This window comes from Pecten maximus, chromosome 5 (assembly GCF_902652985.1).
Source record: "Pecten maximus chromosome 5, xPecMax1.1, whole genome shotgun sequence".
Lineage (NCBI taxonomy): Eukaryota > Metazoa > Mollusca > Bivalvia > Pectinida > Pectinidae > Pecten > Pecten maximus.
In genome coordinates, this window is record NC_047019.1 from 48,927,794 (window position 1) to 48,945,516 (window position 17,723).

General features: G+C 38.1%; 2 protein-coding genes across 6 annotated transcripts in view; one reads left to right on the forward strand and one right to left on the reverse strand.

The window, feature by feature from the left end:
• The window catches only part of LOC117328504, a 40,398-nt gene extending 32,285 nt beyond the window's left edge, over window positions 1-8,113 (forward strand). The window contains exons 23-24 of the mRNA XM_033886040.1: window positions 2,734-2,839; window positions 3,584-8,113. Of these exons, the coding sequence (XP_033741931.1) occupies window positions 2,734-2,839; window positions 3,584-3,642 (165 nt within the window). The 3' untranslated portion in view covers window positions 3,643-8,113. The remainder of the gene's footprint in view (window positions 1-2,733; window positions 2,840-3,583) is intronic.
• A 1,378-nt stretch (window positions 8,114-9,491) lies between these two features.
• LOC117328250 (SH3 domain-containing kinase-binding protein 1-like) overlaps window positions 9,492-17,723 on the reverse strand; it is a 62,775-nt gene continuing 54,543 nt past the window's right edge. For all 5 annotated transcript variants that reach the window (XM_033885719.1, XM_033885718.1, XM_033885716.1 and 2 more), the window contains 3 exons: window positions 16,638-16,730; window positions 15,691-15,745; window positions 9,492-15,466 (listed from right to left, as the gene is read on the reverse strand). In XM_033885719.1, coding sequence (XP_033741610.1) covers window positions 15,204-15,466; window positions 15,691-15,745; window positions 16,638-16,730 — 411 coding nt within the window. In that variant the 3' untranslated portion in view covers window positions 9,492-15,203. The remainder of the gene's footprint in view (window positions 15,467-15,690; window positions 15,746-16,637; window positions 16,731-17,723) is intronic.

Genomic DNA, 17,723 nt, shown 5'->3' on the forward strand with positions numbered 1-17,723 from the left:
ATCAGTCACTGGAGTATAGGTAGACTGTGACATCGGTCACTGTGGTATAGGTAGACTGTGACATCAGTAACTGGAGTATAGGTAGACTATGACATCGGTCACTGGAGTAAAGGTAGACTGTGACATCAGTCACTGGAGTATAGGTAGACTGTGACATCAGTCACTGGAGTAAAGGTAGACTGTGACATCAGTCACTGGAGTAAAGGTAGACTGTGACATCGGTCACTGGAGTATAGGTAGACTGTGACATCAGTCACCGGAGTAAAGGTAGACTGACATCGGTCACTGTGGTATAGGCAGACTGTGACATCGGTCACTGGAGTACAGGTAGACTGACATCGGTCACTGGAGTATAGGTAGACTGTGACATTGGTCACTGGAGTATAGGTAGACTGTGATATTGGTCACTGGAGTAAAGGTAGACTGTGACATCAGTCACTGGAGTAAAGGTAGACTGTGACATCAGTCACTGGAGTAAAGGTAGACTGTGACATCGGTCACTGGAGTATAGGTAGACTGTGACATCAGTCACCGGAGTAAAGGTAGACTGACATCGCTCACTGTGGTATAGGCAGACTGTGACATCGGTCACTGGAGTACAGGTAGACTGACATCGGTCACTGGAGTATAGGTAGACTGTGACATTGGTCACTGGAGTATAGGTAGACTGTGACATCAGTCACTGGAGTACAGGTAGACTATGACATCGGTCACTGGAGTATAGGTAGACTGTGACATCAGTCACTGGAGTATAGGTAGTCTGTGACATCGGTCACTGGAGTACAGGTAGACTATTGTGACATTGGTCACTGGAGTATAGGTAGTCTGTGACATCGGTCACTGGAGTATAGGTAGACTGTGACATCGGTCACTGTGGTATAGGCAGACTGTGACATCAGTCACTGGAGTAAAGGTAGACTGTGACATCAGTCACTGGAGTAAAGGTAGACTATGACATCGGTCACTGGAATATAGGTAGACTGTGACATCAGTCACTGGAGTATAGGTAGATTGACATCAGTCACTGGAGTACAGGTAGACTGTGACATCGGTCACTGGAGTACAGGTAGACTGTGACATCAGTCACTGGAGTATAGATAGACTATGACATCGGTCACTGGAGTAAAGGTAGACTGTGACATCAGTCACTGGAGTATAGGTAGACTGTGACATTGGTCACTGGAGTATAGGTAGACTGTGACATCAGTCACTGGAGTATAGGTAGACTGTGACATCGGTCACTGTGGTATAGGTAGACTGTGACATCAGTAACTGGAGTATAGGTAGACTATGACATCGGTCACTGGAGTAAAGGTAGACTGTGACATCAGTCACTGGAGTATAGGTAGACTATGACATCGGTCACTGGAGTAAAGGTAGACTGTGACATCAGTCACTGGAGTATAGGTAGACTGACATCGGTCACTGTGGTATAGGCAGACTGTGACATCAGTCACTGGAGTATAGGTAGACTGTGACATCAGTCACTGGAGTACAGGTAGACTGTGACATCGGTCACTGTGGTATAGGTAGACTGTGACATCAGTCACTGGAGTATAGGTAGACTGTGACATCAGTCACTGGAGTATAGGTAGACTGTGTCATCGGTCACTGGAGTATAGGTAGACTGTGACATCGGTCACTGGAGTACAGGTAGACTATGACATCAGTCACTGGAGTATCGGTCACTGGATACTGCTGTTTTATAAGTAGACTGTTACTTTATTTACTATAGATTATGAGGAGTGTAACTTTATTTACTGTAGATTATGAGGAGTGTAACTTTATTTACTATAGATTATGAGGAGTGTACATGTAACTTTATTTACTGTAGATTATGAGGAGTGTAACTTTATTTACTATAGATTATGAGGAGTGTAACTTTATTTACTGTAGATTATGAGGAGTGTTACTTTATTTACTGTAGATTATGAGGAGTGTAACTTTATTTACTGTAGATTATGAGGAGTGTAACTTTATTTACTATAGATTATGAGGAGTGTAACTTTATTTACTATAGATTATGAGGAGTGTAACTTTATTTACTATAGATTATGAGGAGTGTAACTTTATTTACTGTAGATTATGAGGAGTGTAACTTTATTTACTATAGATTATGAGGAGTGTAACTTTATTTACTATAGATTATGAGGAGTGTAACTTTATTTACTGTAGATTATGAGGAGTGTAACTTTATTTACTGTAGATTATGAGGAGTGTAACTTTATTTACTATAGATTATGAGGAGTGTAACTTTATTTACTATAGATTATGAGGAGTGTAACTTTATTTACTGTAGATTATGAGGAGTGTAACTTTATTTACTGTAGATTATGAGGAGTGTAACTTTATTTACTATAGATTAAGAGGAGTGTAACTTTATTTACTATAGATTAAGAGGAGTGTAACTTTATTTACTATAGATTATGAGGAGTGTAACGTTATTTACTATAGATTATGAGGAGTGTAACTTTATTTACTATAGATTATGAGGAGTGTAACTTTATTTACTATAGATTATGAGGAGTGTAACTTTATTTACTGTAGATTATGAGGAGTGTAACTTTATTTACTGTAGATTATGAGGAGTGTAACTTTATTTACTATAGATTATGAGGAGTGTAACTTTATTTACTGTAGATTATGAGGAGTGTAACTTTATTTACTATAGATTATGAGGAGTGTTACTTTATTTACTCTAGATTATGAGGAGTGTTACTTTATTTACTCTAGATTATGAGAAGGAATGAGGTCATGCTGGAGGAGACTAGAGACACCATCACAGTGCCTGCTGCCTTCATGTTACGTGTGCTGGCCTCCCTCAATCAGATCCGATCAGGTAAATTATTGTCTGTAGTACATCATGTTTGTCACACAAACCAGACCAAGTAGAATTTTCTCCCACAGCTCACAGATTAATCTCCCACACATAGCTCACGGATTTATCTCCCACACACAGCTCAAAGATTATCTCCCACAGCTCACAGATTAATCTCTCACAGCTCACAGATTAATCTCCCACAGCTCACAGATTAATCTCCCACAGCTCACGGATTAATCTCCCACAGCTCACGGATTAATCTCCCACACACAGCTCACGGATTAAGCTCGAGTTTTAGATGTGAGAAATTTCCCTGTCAACTCATCGGGGTTCTTTCAATAGATATATAGGAAGTTCGTGTACTGTTGACAAAGTCAGATTAAGATGTTAATGTGTTAGAGAGAATCACAGACATGTTTTGTCTTTGACATACACACAGTAATTATACCACACACAGAAATAGACAGTGTACTTGTCTTTGACCTACACACAGTAATTGTACCACACACAGGAATAGACAGTGTACTTGTCTTTAGTAATTATACCACACACAAGAATAGACAGTGTACTTGTCTTTGACATACACACAGTAATTATACCACACACAGGAATAGACAGTGTACTTGTCTTTGACATACACACAGTAATTATACAACACACAGGAATAGACAGTGTACTTGTCTTTAGTAATTGTACCACATACTTGTGACATACACACAGTAATTGTACCACACAGTACATATTTTATTACATTTTTTCCAGGACGTACAGCCAGTGTGGAAAATCCAGTAGAGCAAGACTCATCTTCGGACTCTGACTAAGCCAGGATGATATTGGTAGTACGAGATTAAAGATCCTGAGATACATGCTAAGCTGTGGATACAAATGTACCCAGTAGGACATGGGAAATCCAGCTAGCTGTGGGGATTGTGTTACCCACTTGGACATTGAAAATCCCGCTACATGCCGGAATTTTTATCCTATTTATTAATAGTTCACTGTTTTAACACATAAATGCTTTGTACATAAACCAGGAAATCCATTGACTAATAGTCAAATATTACCTAACTGAGCTGGTCACATTAAAGTTTTTATGAAATCACCATAGTGAGGATGAACATGAGAGTAGTCCAGGCTACGATGAGATGAGAGTAGTCCAGGCTATGATGAGGTGAGAGTAGTCCAGGCTATGATGAGGTGAGAGTAGTCCAGGCTATGATGAGATGAGAGTAGTCCAGGCTACGATGAGGTGAGAGTAGTCCAGGCTATGATGAAGTGAGAGTAGTCCAGGCTACGATGAGATGAGAGTAGTCCAGGCTACGATGAGATGAGAGTAGTCCAGGCTACGATAAGGTGAGAGTAGTCCAGGCTATAATGAGATGAGAGTAGTCCAGGCTACGATGAGGTGAGAGTAGTCCAGGCTACGATGAGATGAGAGTAGTCCAGGCTACGATAAGGTGAGAGTAGTCCAGGCTACGGTGAGATGAGAGTAGTCCAGGCTACGGTGAGGTGAGAGTAGTCCAGGCTACGATGAGGTGAGAGTAGTCCAGGCTATGATGAAATGAGAGTAGTCCAGGCTACGATGAGATGAGAGTAGTCCAGGCTACGATGAGGTGAGAGTAGTCCAGGCTATGATGAGATGAGAGTAGTCCAGGCTGATGAGGTGAGAGTAGTCCAGGCTATGATGAGGTGAGAGTAGTCCAGGCTATGATGAGGTGAGAGTAGTCCAGGCTATGATGAGATGAGAGTAGTCCAGGCTACGATGAGGTGAGAGTAGTCCAGGCTACGATGAGGTGAGAGTAGTCCAGGCTATGATGAGGTGAGAGTAGTCCAGGCTACGATGAGGTGAGAGTAGTCCAGGCTGATGATGAGGTGAGAGTAGTCCAGGCTGATGAGGTGAGAGTAGTCCAGGCTATGATGAGGTGAGAGTAGTCCAGGCTAGGATGAGGTGAGAATAGTCCAGGCTACGATGAGGTGAGAGTAGTCCAGGCTACGATGAGGTGAGAGTAGTCCATGCTATGATGAGATGAGAGTAGTCCAGGCTAGGATGAGGTGAGAGTAGTCCAGGCTAGGATGAGGTGAGAGTAGTCCAGGCTACGATGAGATGAGAGTAGTCCAGGCTATGATGAGGTGAGGGTAGTCCAGGCTACGATGAGGTGAGAGTAGTCCAGGCTACGATGAGGTGAGAGTAGTCCAGGCTATGATGAGATGAGAGTAGTCCAGGCTATGATGAGGTGAGAGTAGTCCAGGTTACGATGAGATGAGAGTAGTCCAGGCTGATGAGGTGAGAGTTGTCCAGGCTGATCAGGATTATTAAGCCCATGAAAAGGAAGTGGTGTTGTGTTACACTGAATACAAATGTTCATTGAACCTCAGTGACTACAATCTCAGGGCCTGGAGATGTTTACTCTTGAATGAGACATACATTACACCAAAATTTACACAATATTTGTATCTGAATCCAAGAACCAGTCATGTAACTTGTTCTCAGTCCAACCCAGGTCCAACCATGTAACGGATCGTTAGTCTGACGAAGATCTAACCATGTAACAGATCGTTAGTCTGACCCAGATCTAACCATGTAACGGATCATTAGTCTGACCCAGATCTAACTACATGTATGTAACAGATTGTTAGTCTGACCCAGATCTAACCATGTAACGGATCGCTAGTCTGACCCAGATCTAACCATGTAACAGATCGTTAGTCTGACCCAGATCTAACCATGTAACGGATCGTTAGTCTGACCCAGATCTAACCGTGTAACGGATCGTTAGTCTGACCCAGATCTAACCATGTAACAGATCGTTAATCTGACCCAGATCTAACTATGTAACGGATCGTTAGTCTGACCCAGATCTAACCGTGTAACAGATCGTTAGTCTGACCCAGATCTAACCATGTAACGGATCGTTAGTCTGTCCCAGATCTAACCATGTATAGGATCGTTAGTCTGACCCAGATCTAACCATGTAACGGACCGCTAGTCTAACCCAGATCTAACCATGTAACGGATCGTTAGTCTGAGCCAGATCTAACCATGTAACGGATCGTTAGTCTGACCCAGATCTAACCATGTAACAGATCGTTAGTCTGACCCAGATCTAACCGTGTAACAGATTGTTAGTCTGACCCAGATCTAACTATGTAACAGATTGTTAGTCTGACCCAGATCTAACCGTGTAACAGATTGTTAGTCTGACCCAGATCTAACCATGTAACGGATCGCTAGTCTGACCCAGATCAGTCTAACCCAGATCTAACCATGTAACAGATCGTTAGTCTGACCCAGATCTAGCTATGTATCAGATTGTTAGTCTGACCCAGTTTTATATTTCGATACCTTTTATTGTGTATGTTTTTATTGACATAGAAGAGATAGTAGTTATTCTCCCTACTTATTATATATATATATATAAATTAGAGTGTCTATGGATATGAAGATTAATCTTTAAACAGGAGTATGAACAGAAGTGTCCAGGTGACGATGATTAGTGAACTGTTACTGCAGTGTTGAGGGGATATGAGTAGCCATATATTGAGTGAATATTTAATGTTTTAATTTATTAATATGTATATTATAGTTTCATTTAAGGTGTACAGACACTTTGACACTTAACTCCTAATGGTGGCATGTGATGCCGTTGCTTTTCTCCTACAATGGGTTAAGCCCTGGAATAGTTCAGAACAAATTGTTGAAATTTCTTTATAATCAAAGATTTAATTTCCATATACCAAATTTATTATGAGTCTCCAGACACATAGCGTCTACAGGTAATTCTGCAAGTCAGGTAAAACTTTTTTTTTTTTTTCAAGACTGTTATATTTATGAAATAACAAATTAAATACATGACTTAAGTTGAGTCACATTACAACTTAAATAAAGATATATATGTTTATAGCCATCGTGCTTGGTCCGTCGTTGTGCGCCGTCCGTAAACTTTTCACATTTCAAACTTCTTCTCAAGTTCCACCGGTGGGATTGAGCTGAAACTTGCCTGAAATGATCCCGAGATGATCCCGACTAAGTGTTGTTATTTTTCGGAGTGTTCTGAAATCCAAGATGGCCGCCATTGCCGCCATCTTGAAAAACACAATAAAACTTCTTCTCAAGTTCCACCAGTGCTATTCAGATGATCCTTACCAAGTGTTATTTTCTGCTCTGTCCGAAATCCACAATGGCCGCCATGACCATTAGTGTGCCACTATACTTGCTACGGAGTATGTATGCAACAATTGTACAGGGTCTTTAGAGTCAGATGACCCGTTAAGGCCCCTGGGCCTCTTGTTTTGATATAGCTGGGGGTGTGGAGTGTTGTCATGAGGTGGTCGGAGTGTGGAGGTCGTCATTGGGGATATTGATGGGGGTGTGAAATGTTGTCATGAGGTGGTCGGAGTGTGGAGGTCGTCATTGGGGAAATCGATGGGGGTGTGGAGCGTTTGTCTTTAAATGGTCGGAGCATGGAGGATGAGAGAAATACCTACTTAACATATGACACAACTTTATCTGAAGGAATGTTGGCTATTGACTAGAATGAATATTTTGCATTACATACTGATAATATGATCTGTTGATACAGTTGTTGAAGTGAGTAGAAATTAAAACTTCACTTTTACCAACTATCTCGGTTTGTGTTGATAATTTTACAATTGTTTAGTCATTACATAATGTACACTTGTAAGCCTCTATCTTTTCATATTGAGATGGAAATTTAAAGTTTTTGCTGCTACAGTTTTGATATTACTGGTATTGTAAGGTAGTTTTGCTGTTGATGAGTAAGGAAGTATGATAGAATGTAAGTTATACTAGTAAATTATACTTTACAGCCGAGCTTACTATTATGTACAATATATAATCTCTCAAGGGGATGACAGGTAAATTGGAAATGCCATTTTTTCACTCGAGTGAAAAGAGATTGGGCACCAATATTTACACAAGATAAGATACTCTTTATAATTCTCTGTCCTGTCATATTGATGTTTTGCATTGTTGGCGAGTCAATGCATGCTCTTGTACCAGAAACACTGATAGTAATTGAGTTAATACATGTCCTACCAGGAACACCATTTGTAGGCGAGACCATAATGTTTTCATAACATTAACATGGATAGTAGGCGTAACAGTGCATGTTGTCGTACCAGGAATATTTCTGATGATATATGCCAGAATGATCCATGGAAAGGTTTGTTGTCCATTCATTTTTTCCTCTTCGTTAATTTCATTATTCCAATAAAGTATGGAGAGTTGACAGTGCTTACTCTTGTCGCTGTAATAAACATTATTGTACTGACCACCATGTCTTGTTTTTATTGTAATGACCAAGGTGAGCTTATGCCATACCGTGGCGTCCAGTGGCTGTCTATCAACAATTATCTTGTGAACACGATAACTTGAGTAAATATCAACCAAGTTTGATAAACTTTGTATGCAGCCATATATATTGACAAGATCTCAGACAAGTTCGAAAATGGAAATTGATAATCTGTAACTTAGAGTTATTGCCCTTTGTAATAATATTATTATTGGACTTTGTGAACACATTAACTCGAGTAAATATAGGTAACATTTGATGAAACTTTGTATGTAGCCAAATATCGACAAAATCTCGGATGAGTTTGAAAATGGAAATTATTCGATAGTAACTTAGTTATTTCCCTTTGTGATAATATTATTATTGGACTTTGTGAACACAATAACTCGAGTAAATATCAACAAAATTTGCCTGCCCGATGGTGAAGTGAGTTATGCTGTGGTGCGGTGTCCGTCGAATATTTTTTTCTTTTTCAAGAATGACAGGATTTAGTCAACCTGTAGTTTGAACCATTGTTGGGAGAGTCAGTTCTAAAGTAGGAAAATAATTTGAAACTTTAACTTAAATAAGAGTATTTTGCCATACTTATTGAAATATCTAGGTGAGTGTTACAGGTCATCTGGGCCTCTTGTTTATTGTACTGACCACCATGTCTTGTTTTTATTGTTCTGACCACAATGTCATTTTTTGTTGCACTGACCACCATGTCTTGTTTTTATTAGGTCTGGATCCTCTGAACAGTATAACTCAAGGAAATATCAATAATTGTTGGATTTCTGTTGGTATTCATTTATAACTGTCAAAACTTTATTAATCGAAGTCAGTTAACGGTCACCTATTGTTGGCACTGCAGACATCTTTTTTAAACAGATTCAAATTTAAATGAATTTCAAAATCGAGGACCAGTTCATGGTTACTATTTATATTGGAACCTGGAACGAGTTCATGTTTCAGGATGGCAAGGTCAAGATGTAGTTACTGATTGTAAATCATTGTCTGTGTTCTTGCAATTGTGTGTTCATTATTTAATAACAATAAACTTCATATATTGGTCAGATATGCGATTACTGCAAACAACTCCATCCTTCAGGGTTCCGGTCAAGGACAATGTCACAGTTAATATTTACAGAAAATCTTTTGTAGTCCTTAAAGCAACTTCACCTTTTAACTGGTTTTTGGCAAATTTTATATATTAAGTATGAGTAGATGTCAATGAGTTGACTTGGGGTCTTGTTGCTGGGTATCTTGTCTAGTATACTTGGTGAGAGAGGACTGGTATCGCCTGTGGCGAGAAGTATTAAACACAACATCCATTCCAGCTTATTTTCTTGTGAGTATAAAAATAAAAAAACATCATGTGGCAAGATATTAATCTTTATGTAGAAATATACAGTTATATATACGTTGGAATGTTACAAATCAATGAAAGTTTTATCACAACACAGCTATGTGACAGACACATAACAGTGTGATAAGATGATTTGGCCAACACAGGATTGCTAATGTTACACTCGGTCACTCCTATCAATCACCAGATCAGTCATTTCACTAAAACACGATCCAAATTGTATTGCTTGTCATATTTTAATTCACTTATGCATATTGAACCAAGTTCACATTCAGTGATTTTAACAGAAAGTCCCCCATTTTCAATATTAGATACACAGTTGTTAAAAATGGAGAGAAAAAATTCCAAAGGAGTGATAACAGCCAGGTATGCCAGATATTGGTAGTGTTCAGTCTCTAGAAATGGACAGTAACACCACCAGTAGAACTAGTGTGTGGTCTGTACCACCAGTAGAACTAGTGTGTGGTCTGTACCACCAGTAGAACTAGTGTGTGGTCTGTATCACCAGTAGAACTAGTGTGTGGTCTGTACCACCAGTAGAACTAGTGTGTGGTCTGTACCACCAGTAGAACTAGTGTGTGGTCTGTATCACTAGTAGAACTAGTGTGTGGTCTGTACCACCAGTAGAACTAGTGTGTGGTCTGTACCACCAGTAGAACTAGTGTGTGGTCTGTATCACCAGTAGAACTAGTGTGTGATATGTATCACCAGTAGAACTAGTGTGTGGTCTGTATCACCAGTAGAACTAGTGTGTGGTCTGTACCACCAGTAGAACTAGTGTGTGGTCTGTACCACCAGTAGAACTAGTGTGTGGTCTGTACATGTACCACCAGTAGAACTAGTGTGTGGTCTGTACATGTACCACCAGTAGAACTAGTGTGTGGTCTGTACCACCAGTAGAACTAGTGTGTGGTCTGTATCACCAGTAGAACTAGTGTGTGATATGTATCACCAGTAGAACTAGTGTGTGGTCTGTATCACCAGTAGAACTAGTGTGTGGTCTGTATCACCAGTAGAAGTAGTGTGTGGTCTGTATCACCAGTAGAACTAGTGTGTGATATGTATCACCAGTAGAACTAGTGTGTGGTCTGTATCACCAGTAGAACTAGTGTGTGGTCTATTTCAGGAACGAGTAGGCCTAACAGTAGCAACAATAGCAGAATTCTCTGAACGCATTGCATGGGTCTTGCTTCAAACACTGTACCATTTACATTGTTATCTATTAAATATCTTGGAGCATTACACTTGTATGTGAAATAGAATTATACACAATGAAATGAAATTGACCACATGATATATGACTAAGTGTCAAAACTAAAATTACATTGGTTGTTGACATGCAAGCCACAAATATGCAAAGCTATTTTTACATCTTTTGTATGAATAAAAACATACCATTAAAAAAAAGTTGTGGTGACTTGGTGTACAGTAGACACTTGTACCCCTCAGATCTAACATGCCTTTCAGGCCTTACATGTACACAACATAAGATGTACGGTCCACACATAGATCAACAGGTAGACATTAGATGTACTGTCCACACAGATCAACAGGTAGACATTAGATGTACTTTCCACACAGATCAACAGGTAGACATTAGATGTACTGTCCACACACAGATCAACAGGTAGACATTAGATGTTCTGTCCACACACAGATCAACAGGTAGACATTAGATGTACTGTCCACACACAGATCAACAGGTAGACATTAGATGTACTGTCCACACACAGATCAACAGGTAGACATTAGATGTACTGTCCACACACAGATCAACAGGTAGACATTAGATGTACTGTCCACACACAGATCAACAGGTAGACATTAGATGTACTGTCCACACAGATCAACAGGCAGACATTAGATGTACTGTCCACACACAGATCAACAGGTAGACTTTAGATGTACTGTCCACACACAGATCAACAGGTAGACATTAGATGTACTGTCCACACAGATCAACAGGCAGACATTAGATGTACTGTCCACACACAGATCAACAGGTAGACATTAGATGTACTGTCCACACAGATCAACAGGCAGACATTAGATGTACTGTCCACACACAGATCAACAGGTAGACATTAGATGTACTGTCCACACAGATCAACAGGTAGACATTAGATGTACTGTCCACACACAGATCAACAGGTAGACATTAGATGTACTGTCCACACAGATCAACAGGTAGACATTAGATGTACTGTCCACACACAGATCAACAGGCAGACATTAGATGTACTGTCCACACAGATCAACAGGTAGACATAATATGTACTGTCCACACACAGATCAACAGGTAGACATTAGATGTACTGTCCACACACAGATCAACAGGTAGACATTAGATGTACTGTCCACACACAGATCAACAGGTAGACATTAGATGTACTGTCCACACACAGATCAACAGGTAGACATTAGATGTACTGTCCACACACAGATCAACAGGTAGACATTAGATGTACTGTCCACACACAGATCAACAGGTAGACATTAGATGTACTGTCCACACACAGATCAACAGGTATACATTAGATGTACTGTCCACACAGATCAACAGGTAGACATTAGATGTACGGTCCACACACAGATCAACAGGTAGACATTAGATGTACTGTCCACACACAGATCAACAGGTAGACATTAGATGTACTGTCCACACAGATCAACAGGCAGACATTTAATAACTAAGTCGTCTGGTCCTACCCAGTGTTTTATACCTGGACAAAACATGAATAGTCAATGTCCAATTTGGATGCTCTTGTTTTGGTGTATACAAAATGAACAAAGTGTTTTGCAGTGGAATTTGGAAATTAATTTTAAGAATTATTTTTCTTTAAAATGAAAACCTGTCCATCTGATTTCCAGGTGTACCTGTATGATGCAGTGCTATAGAAATAAAAACTCTACTAGAAACATTATATATATAATAATATAGGTGGTATTTTAACGTGTGCAAAAATGTGGCAGTACAATTGATATGTAACCAAAAATACTCCCTAATTCATTAATAAAAAAAGATTTCTATAATAATACTTTTGCAGATATTAAATTAATGTTCTGCCAGCAAAATTAGTAAAATAAATATCACAAAGCATACTTTTTACAAAATAATGCTACAATTTTTTAATGACGATAACCGGTTAAGGATTTCTCCTACTTTCTATAAAATGTACAAGTTATGTATAGTGGATGATACGTTCCTGGGTATAAATAGTCTAACTAAACCCATCATTAGTTACTCCACAGTAAGATAACATAGGAAATATATAGTTTGTTAGTATTCAGTGAACACTGGCTGGAAAGAACATTCAATTTGGTGTTTTCACTTGGTGGATAAATTAATTGCCATATTTTACATGACATAAAAACTTACTGGCATGATACATTTAATTTTCAAGAAGGAAATCATTAATTTGAAAAACCATTAATATGAGCTATCTCCATAATATTGTACAATCGAATATCACTTTCATATAAAGTACAAACAACTCTCCCTCGAGATGTATATACATATACTCCCTACCATTGCCCTGCTCACTTCTGTAACATTTACATGGCGGAGTAATTCAACTTATCATTTAAACATTTTCAGATCTCGTTAACATTTTCAATATCAGATCTATATATATCTAGATCCTGAAGAGATGTTGACACACACAGACTATTGTCGATAAATGAGAACCCTCATCCGCGACATCTAGACAGTCGACCATAATCTCATTGCTCAATCACATTGTACCATATATGGCGTTTAAATATATTTACCAGTATACACATTAACTAGAGAGCTACACAAGTTATAGAGCTATATAAACTTTATACTTGTAGTAAATAATTGTATCTCTGAGATATATGACTTTGTGGGTAGTTTTCTCACACAGAACTTACAGTGAATATACCTACTACAACTTACATATTAAAGGAGTGTTCTCACAAATCACAGGAATTTTTATGTTATATCACAAACATTTGTGTAGAACATCCAAATTTTGTGTAATAAATCACAATTTCATCAATACTATTTCATAAATTGTACTGGTATACCTGCAGCTCATCACAACACTATTCTTCAATCAAGTACAAGAAGACTTCGAATTCTAACACAGTGAATAAATATTACATGCCCCTGCTGTCTCGCGCCACTATGGGGAAAGTCGTCAGTAGTTATATTTATCATCAGACACTGTACGTGTGGAATATTATGTATAATGCTCCTGTCTAAAGCCACACTTGGGTGAAAGTCGTCAGAAAGTCATCAGTAGTTATAAATATCATTAGACACTGTGGAATAGAAGGTATATATCTAATCTTCTGATTTGGTATAAACTTGAGGCTGATTACAAAGCCAAGCCTAATAGTAGGAATGTAGAAACTCAGTCTGGCCGACTAACACAAGGCCTGTGATAGACCTCAGGACCTCGTTGTAATGATTAGTGAACACCAATGAATGGCTTTAACACATACAAGGTGAGATATTTTACAGGTATCTGACAATATGACAATGCCCCAATATATATCTAAGAGCTGTAACACATAGCTGCATACATTCATTTTTCCCACATAAGTCAAAGTTATTCCTGTACGGAGTCATTCAACAACTTACTAGTCAAACATATCTCTGTTCTCAGTTATTACATAAGACTTAAGTTCAATCCAATATCTATTTTGATTTTGAGATTTGATTTTACTCCCTTTTTAATGATTTCTCAATTTCATAATGTAAAAATAATGTACTGGTTTTAATACTACAGTTACATATCCAAATAAATACACAATTATAATTTATTGATATATAAGTGAAGCTATGATTACACTTTTTATGAAGTTTTAATATCCATTTAATTGTCATTGACTACTTGTAGTATAACTAATAATGTATTCAGTCCAAAAGTTCTGGTTTTACTGAGATTCCAAAGGAATAAAGCTCAAAAGGAAGTTACATCCTGTGTACAAGTGTATCTATCATACTGTCCTACACACATACAGCTCACTATATAGTAACAATTCATCAAATACCTAAAGGACTAGTTCTCATGGTCTTGTCTCGGTAACAAATGGTAACCTAAGGCCACCAGGTATTCAGTTTCTGTGGTCTTTTTTCGGTAACCAATGGTAACTTAAGACCACCAGGTAACCAGTTTCTGTGGTCTTGTCTCGGTAACCAATAGTAACCCAAGACCACCAGGTAACCAGTTTCTGTGGTCTTGTGTCTCAGTAACTAACAGTTATCTGAATCTTGTGCCTCGGTTGATAATCCAGGCCAAAGGTAATCAATCTCTACAGTGTTAGTATAACTGCCACAGTAAGTCACAGTAGCAGTTTAAACCCCTCTGATAAAGTACATCTTCATACAACCTCGTCCAATATGGATCAGACTACCCCGTGTCTCTCTTCTATCACACATGGACTCACACTTACTCTCACTACGCTTCTCACAGACCACATGACTAACTTTACAGTTCTAGATGAGTATCCAACATTTGCATACAGGTCAGCCTCGATGTATTTCCAATGATATTGAACCGATTCATGAAGAACTTCTTTCCTACTCTATAAGAGGCACCACAATCAGAATGTTCACCCTGTACATAATATCAATATGTATTAATGTACAGAATTCAGTCGGGTAAGACTTGCGGTGTAGCACTGCGATGACTGACCTGCACACACCCGTCCTAACATACTCCTGAGAATGTAAATAGAACACAAGACATAATCACACATGTGATTCCGTGAGAAGTTTGCGGATTCGTTCAATCTCTACTTGTGTGTTAAGTCGTATCTTCTTCTCCTCGTCAACCTCTGCCATCAAGTCTTTTATCTGTCGTGATTGTTTACTTCTAATCTGCTCAACTTCCATTCGTAACTTTTCATTTTCACTTCGCAGATCTTCCATTGCTGATTTCGAAACACATGTCGCTCGTAACTCCCGCATTTCCTTCTTAAGTTCCTCTATGGCAGACAGCAGCACGGCGTTTCCTTGAGACAGAGTACATTTACAGTTACTAGGTATTTACACTAGAACACAAATAAGACAGAAAACTGTATATCTAAACATTATGTAAACTTCAAGATGTTTCGAAGATTAATTATTTAATCTTGCCTTAGGAAAAGTGAGAAAGGAAAACTAACAATAAATTTCTTCATTTATGAATGGCAGGAATAAATTTACACCAGTAATAAAAGTCCATGGTTGTACAAACCTGGGTTTGGGTCAGGTGGTCTCGCGGGGGCATGCGCAGGTTTGGCAGGTGGTGACTGGAAAATAAACACCACATTTAACTGAACTGTTAGGTCATATTATAATACAGTATGCAAAGACATTATTAATTTAACATTAGATATGAGTGTTCTAAACCTATAATCACCTCTAAGGGATTACAGGGACGGAGCTTAAATCATTATAATACATGTACAGTATGGCAGAGATATCATGAATTTAACATAGGATACAAGCATTCTGACTTATCATAATGATTTAATGTTTCGGAGGCATATATGAAGAGGTTCTGATTTTTTCTTATTTGAAATGAAGTTTGTAGAATTTGTCGATAACAATTTTGCCTGGATTTCAATTGTGATGATTATAATAATGTTTAAAAAACATGTTAATGAGAACTAGAACTGTCGTACAGGGGTCAACTCATATCCCCCCGCCCCCAATGAGGTAATTTGTATAAGAATGTAACTAATTGGTAGATAGCTATTGCAGCCAAACCCATACATTTGAATCTGCAGTCCCCTTATACCTTACATACAAATTTTCATCAAAATTGGACAATATTTTAATTTTGACCAATCAGAAGCCTCTATGCGGTTACTATGGCAAAGGATGCACAGTCCCCTAATACCCCTATAAACCAAGTTTCAATGAAATCGAACAATATGTAAATTTTGACCAATCAGAAACTAGTAATTAAATGGCGGCCATTTTCTTCAAAATTGGACTTTATCTAAATTTTGACAAATTAGACGCCAGGAAATGGTGGCCATTTGGCTTTTTCCAAATATAAACATCGCCATTGCTTTTGCAGTGCCATACTACACCTGCATACTAAATTTCATTGATTTCAATTTTTTTTAATACAAAATTAAAAACATTATGTAACAAACCAATAAGGGTGTACACAGATATGTGAATTAACTTTACCTCCTCCTTCATCTCGCGTGTAAGTGGTGGACGCTTGGGTGGCTCCTTCACCTCCTTTACAGACGGTATGTCCCCATTAATTTTTGTGTCCTCCTGTAACACAAACTAAGGTATATCAAACTGAACACCAACAATTAAAACAAAAACACAATAGTATACATGTAGGTATACTATACTCTCAAGGGACACAGTAACCTCACCAACACAACAGTATAGGTACAGTGTATACTATACAGTAACCTCATCGACACAACAGTATAGGTATACTATATATACTCTCTAGGAGAGGCCAGGACCTATATCAAACCCTTCTCGTGCTCCCAATAGTTTTATTATATTCTTTGTTCAAATGAAAAGAACCTCAATTAGTATGGAATTTAAGCTGATCACCAATGATGAAATTTTGCAGTGCATCCTTATAATTCAGTTAACTTCCAATACTACATACTCCAATCCTTATAATTCAATTTACTTCCAATACTACATACTACAATCCTTATAATTCAGTTAACTTCTGATACTAGATACTACAATCCTTATAATTCAGTTTACTTCCAATACTACATACTACAATCCTTATAATTCAATTTACTTCCAATACTACATACTACAATCCTTATAATTCAGTTAACTTCTGATACTAGATACTACAATCCTTATAATTCAGTTTACTTCCAATACTACATACTACAATCCTTATAATTCAGTTTACTTCCAATACTACACACTACAATCCTTATAATTCAGTTTACTTCCAATACTACATACTACAATCCTTATAATTCAGTTTACTTCCAATACTACATACTACAATCCTTATAATTCAGTTTACTTCCAATACTACATACTCCAATCCTTATAATTCAGTTTACTTCCAATACTACATACTACAATCCTTATAATTCAGTTTACTTCCAATACTACATACTACAATCCTTATAATTCAGTTTACTTCCAATACTACACACTACAATCCTTATAATTCAGTTAACTTCTGATACTACACACTACAATCCTTATAATTCAGTTTACTTCCAATACTACACACTTCAATCCTTATAATTCAGTTTACTTCCAATACTACAA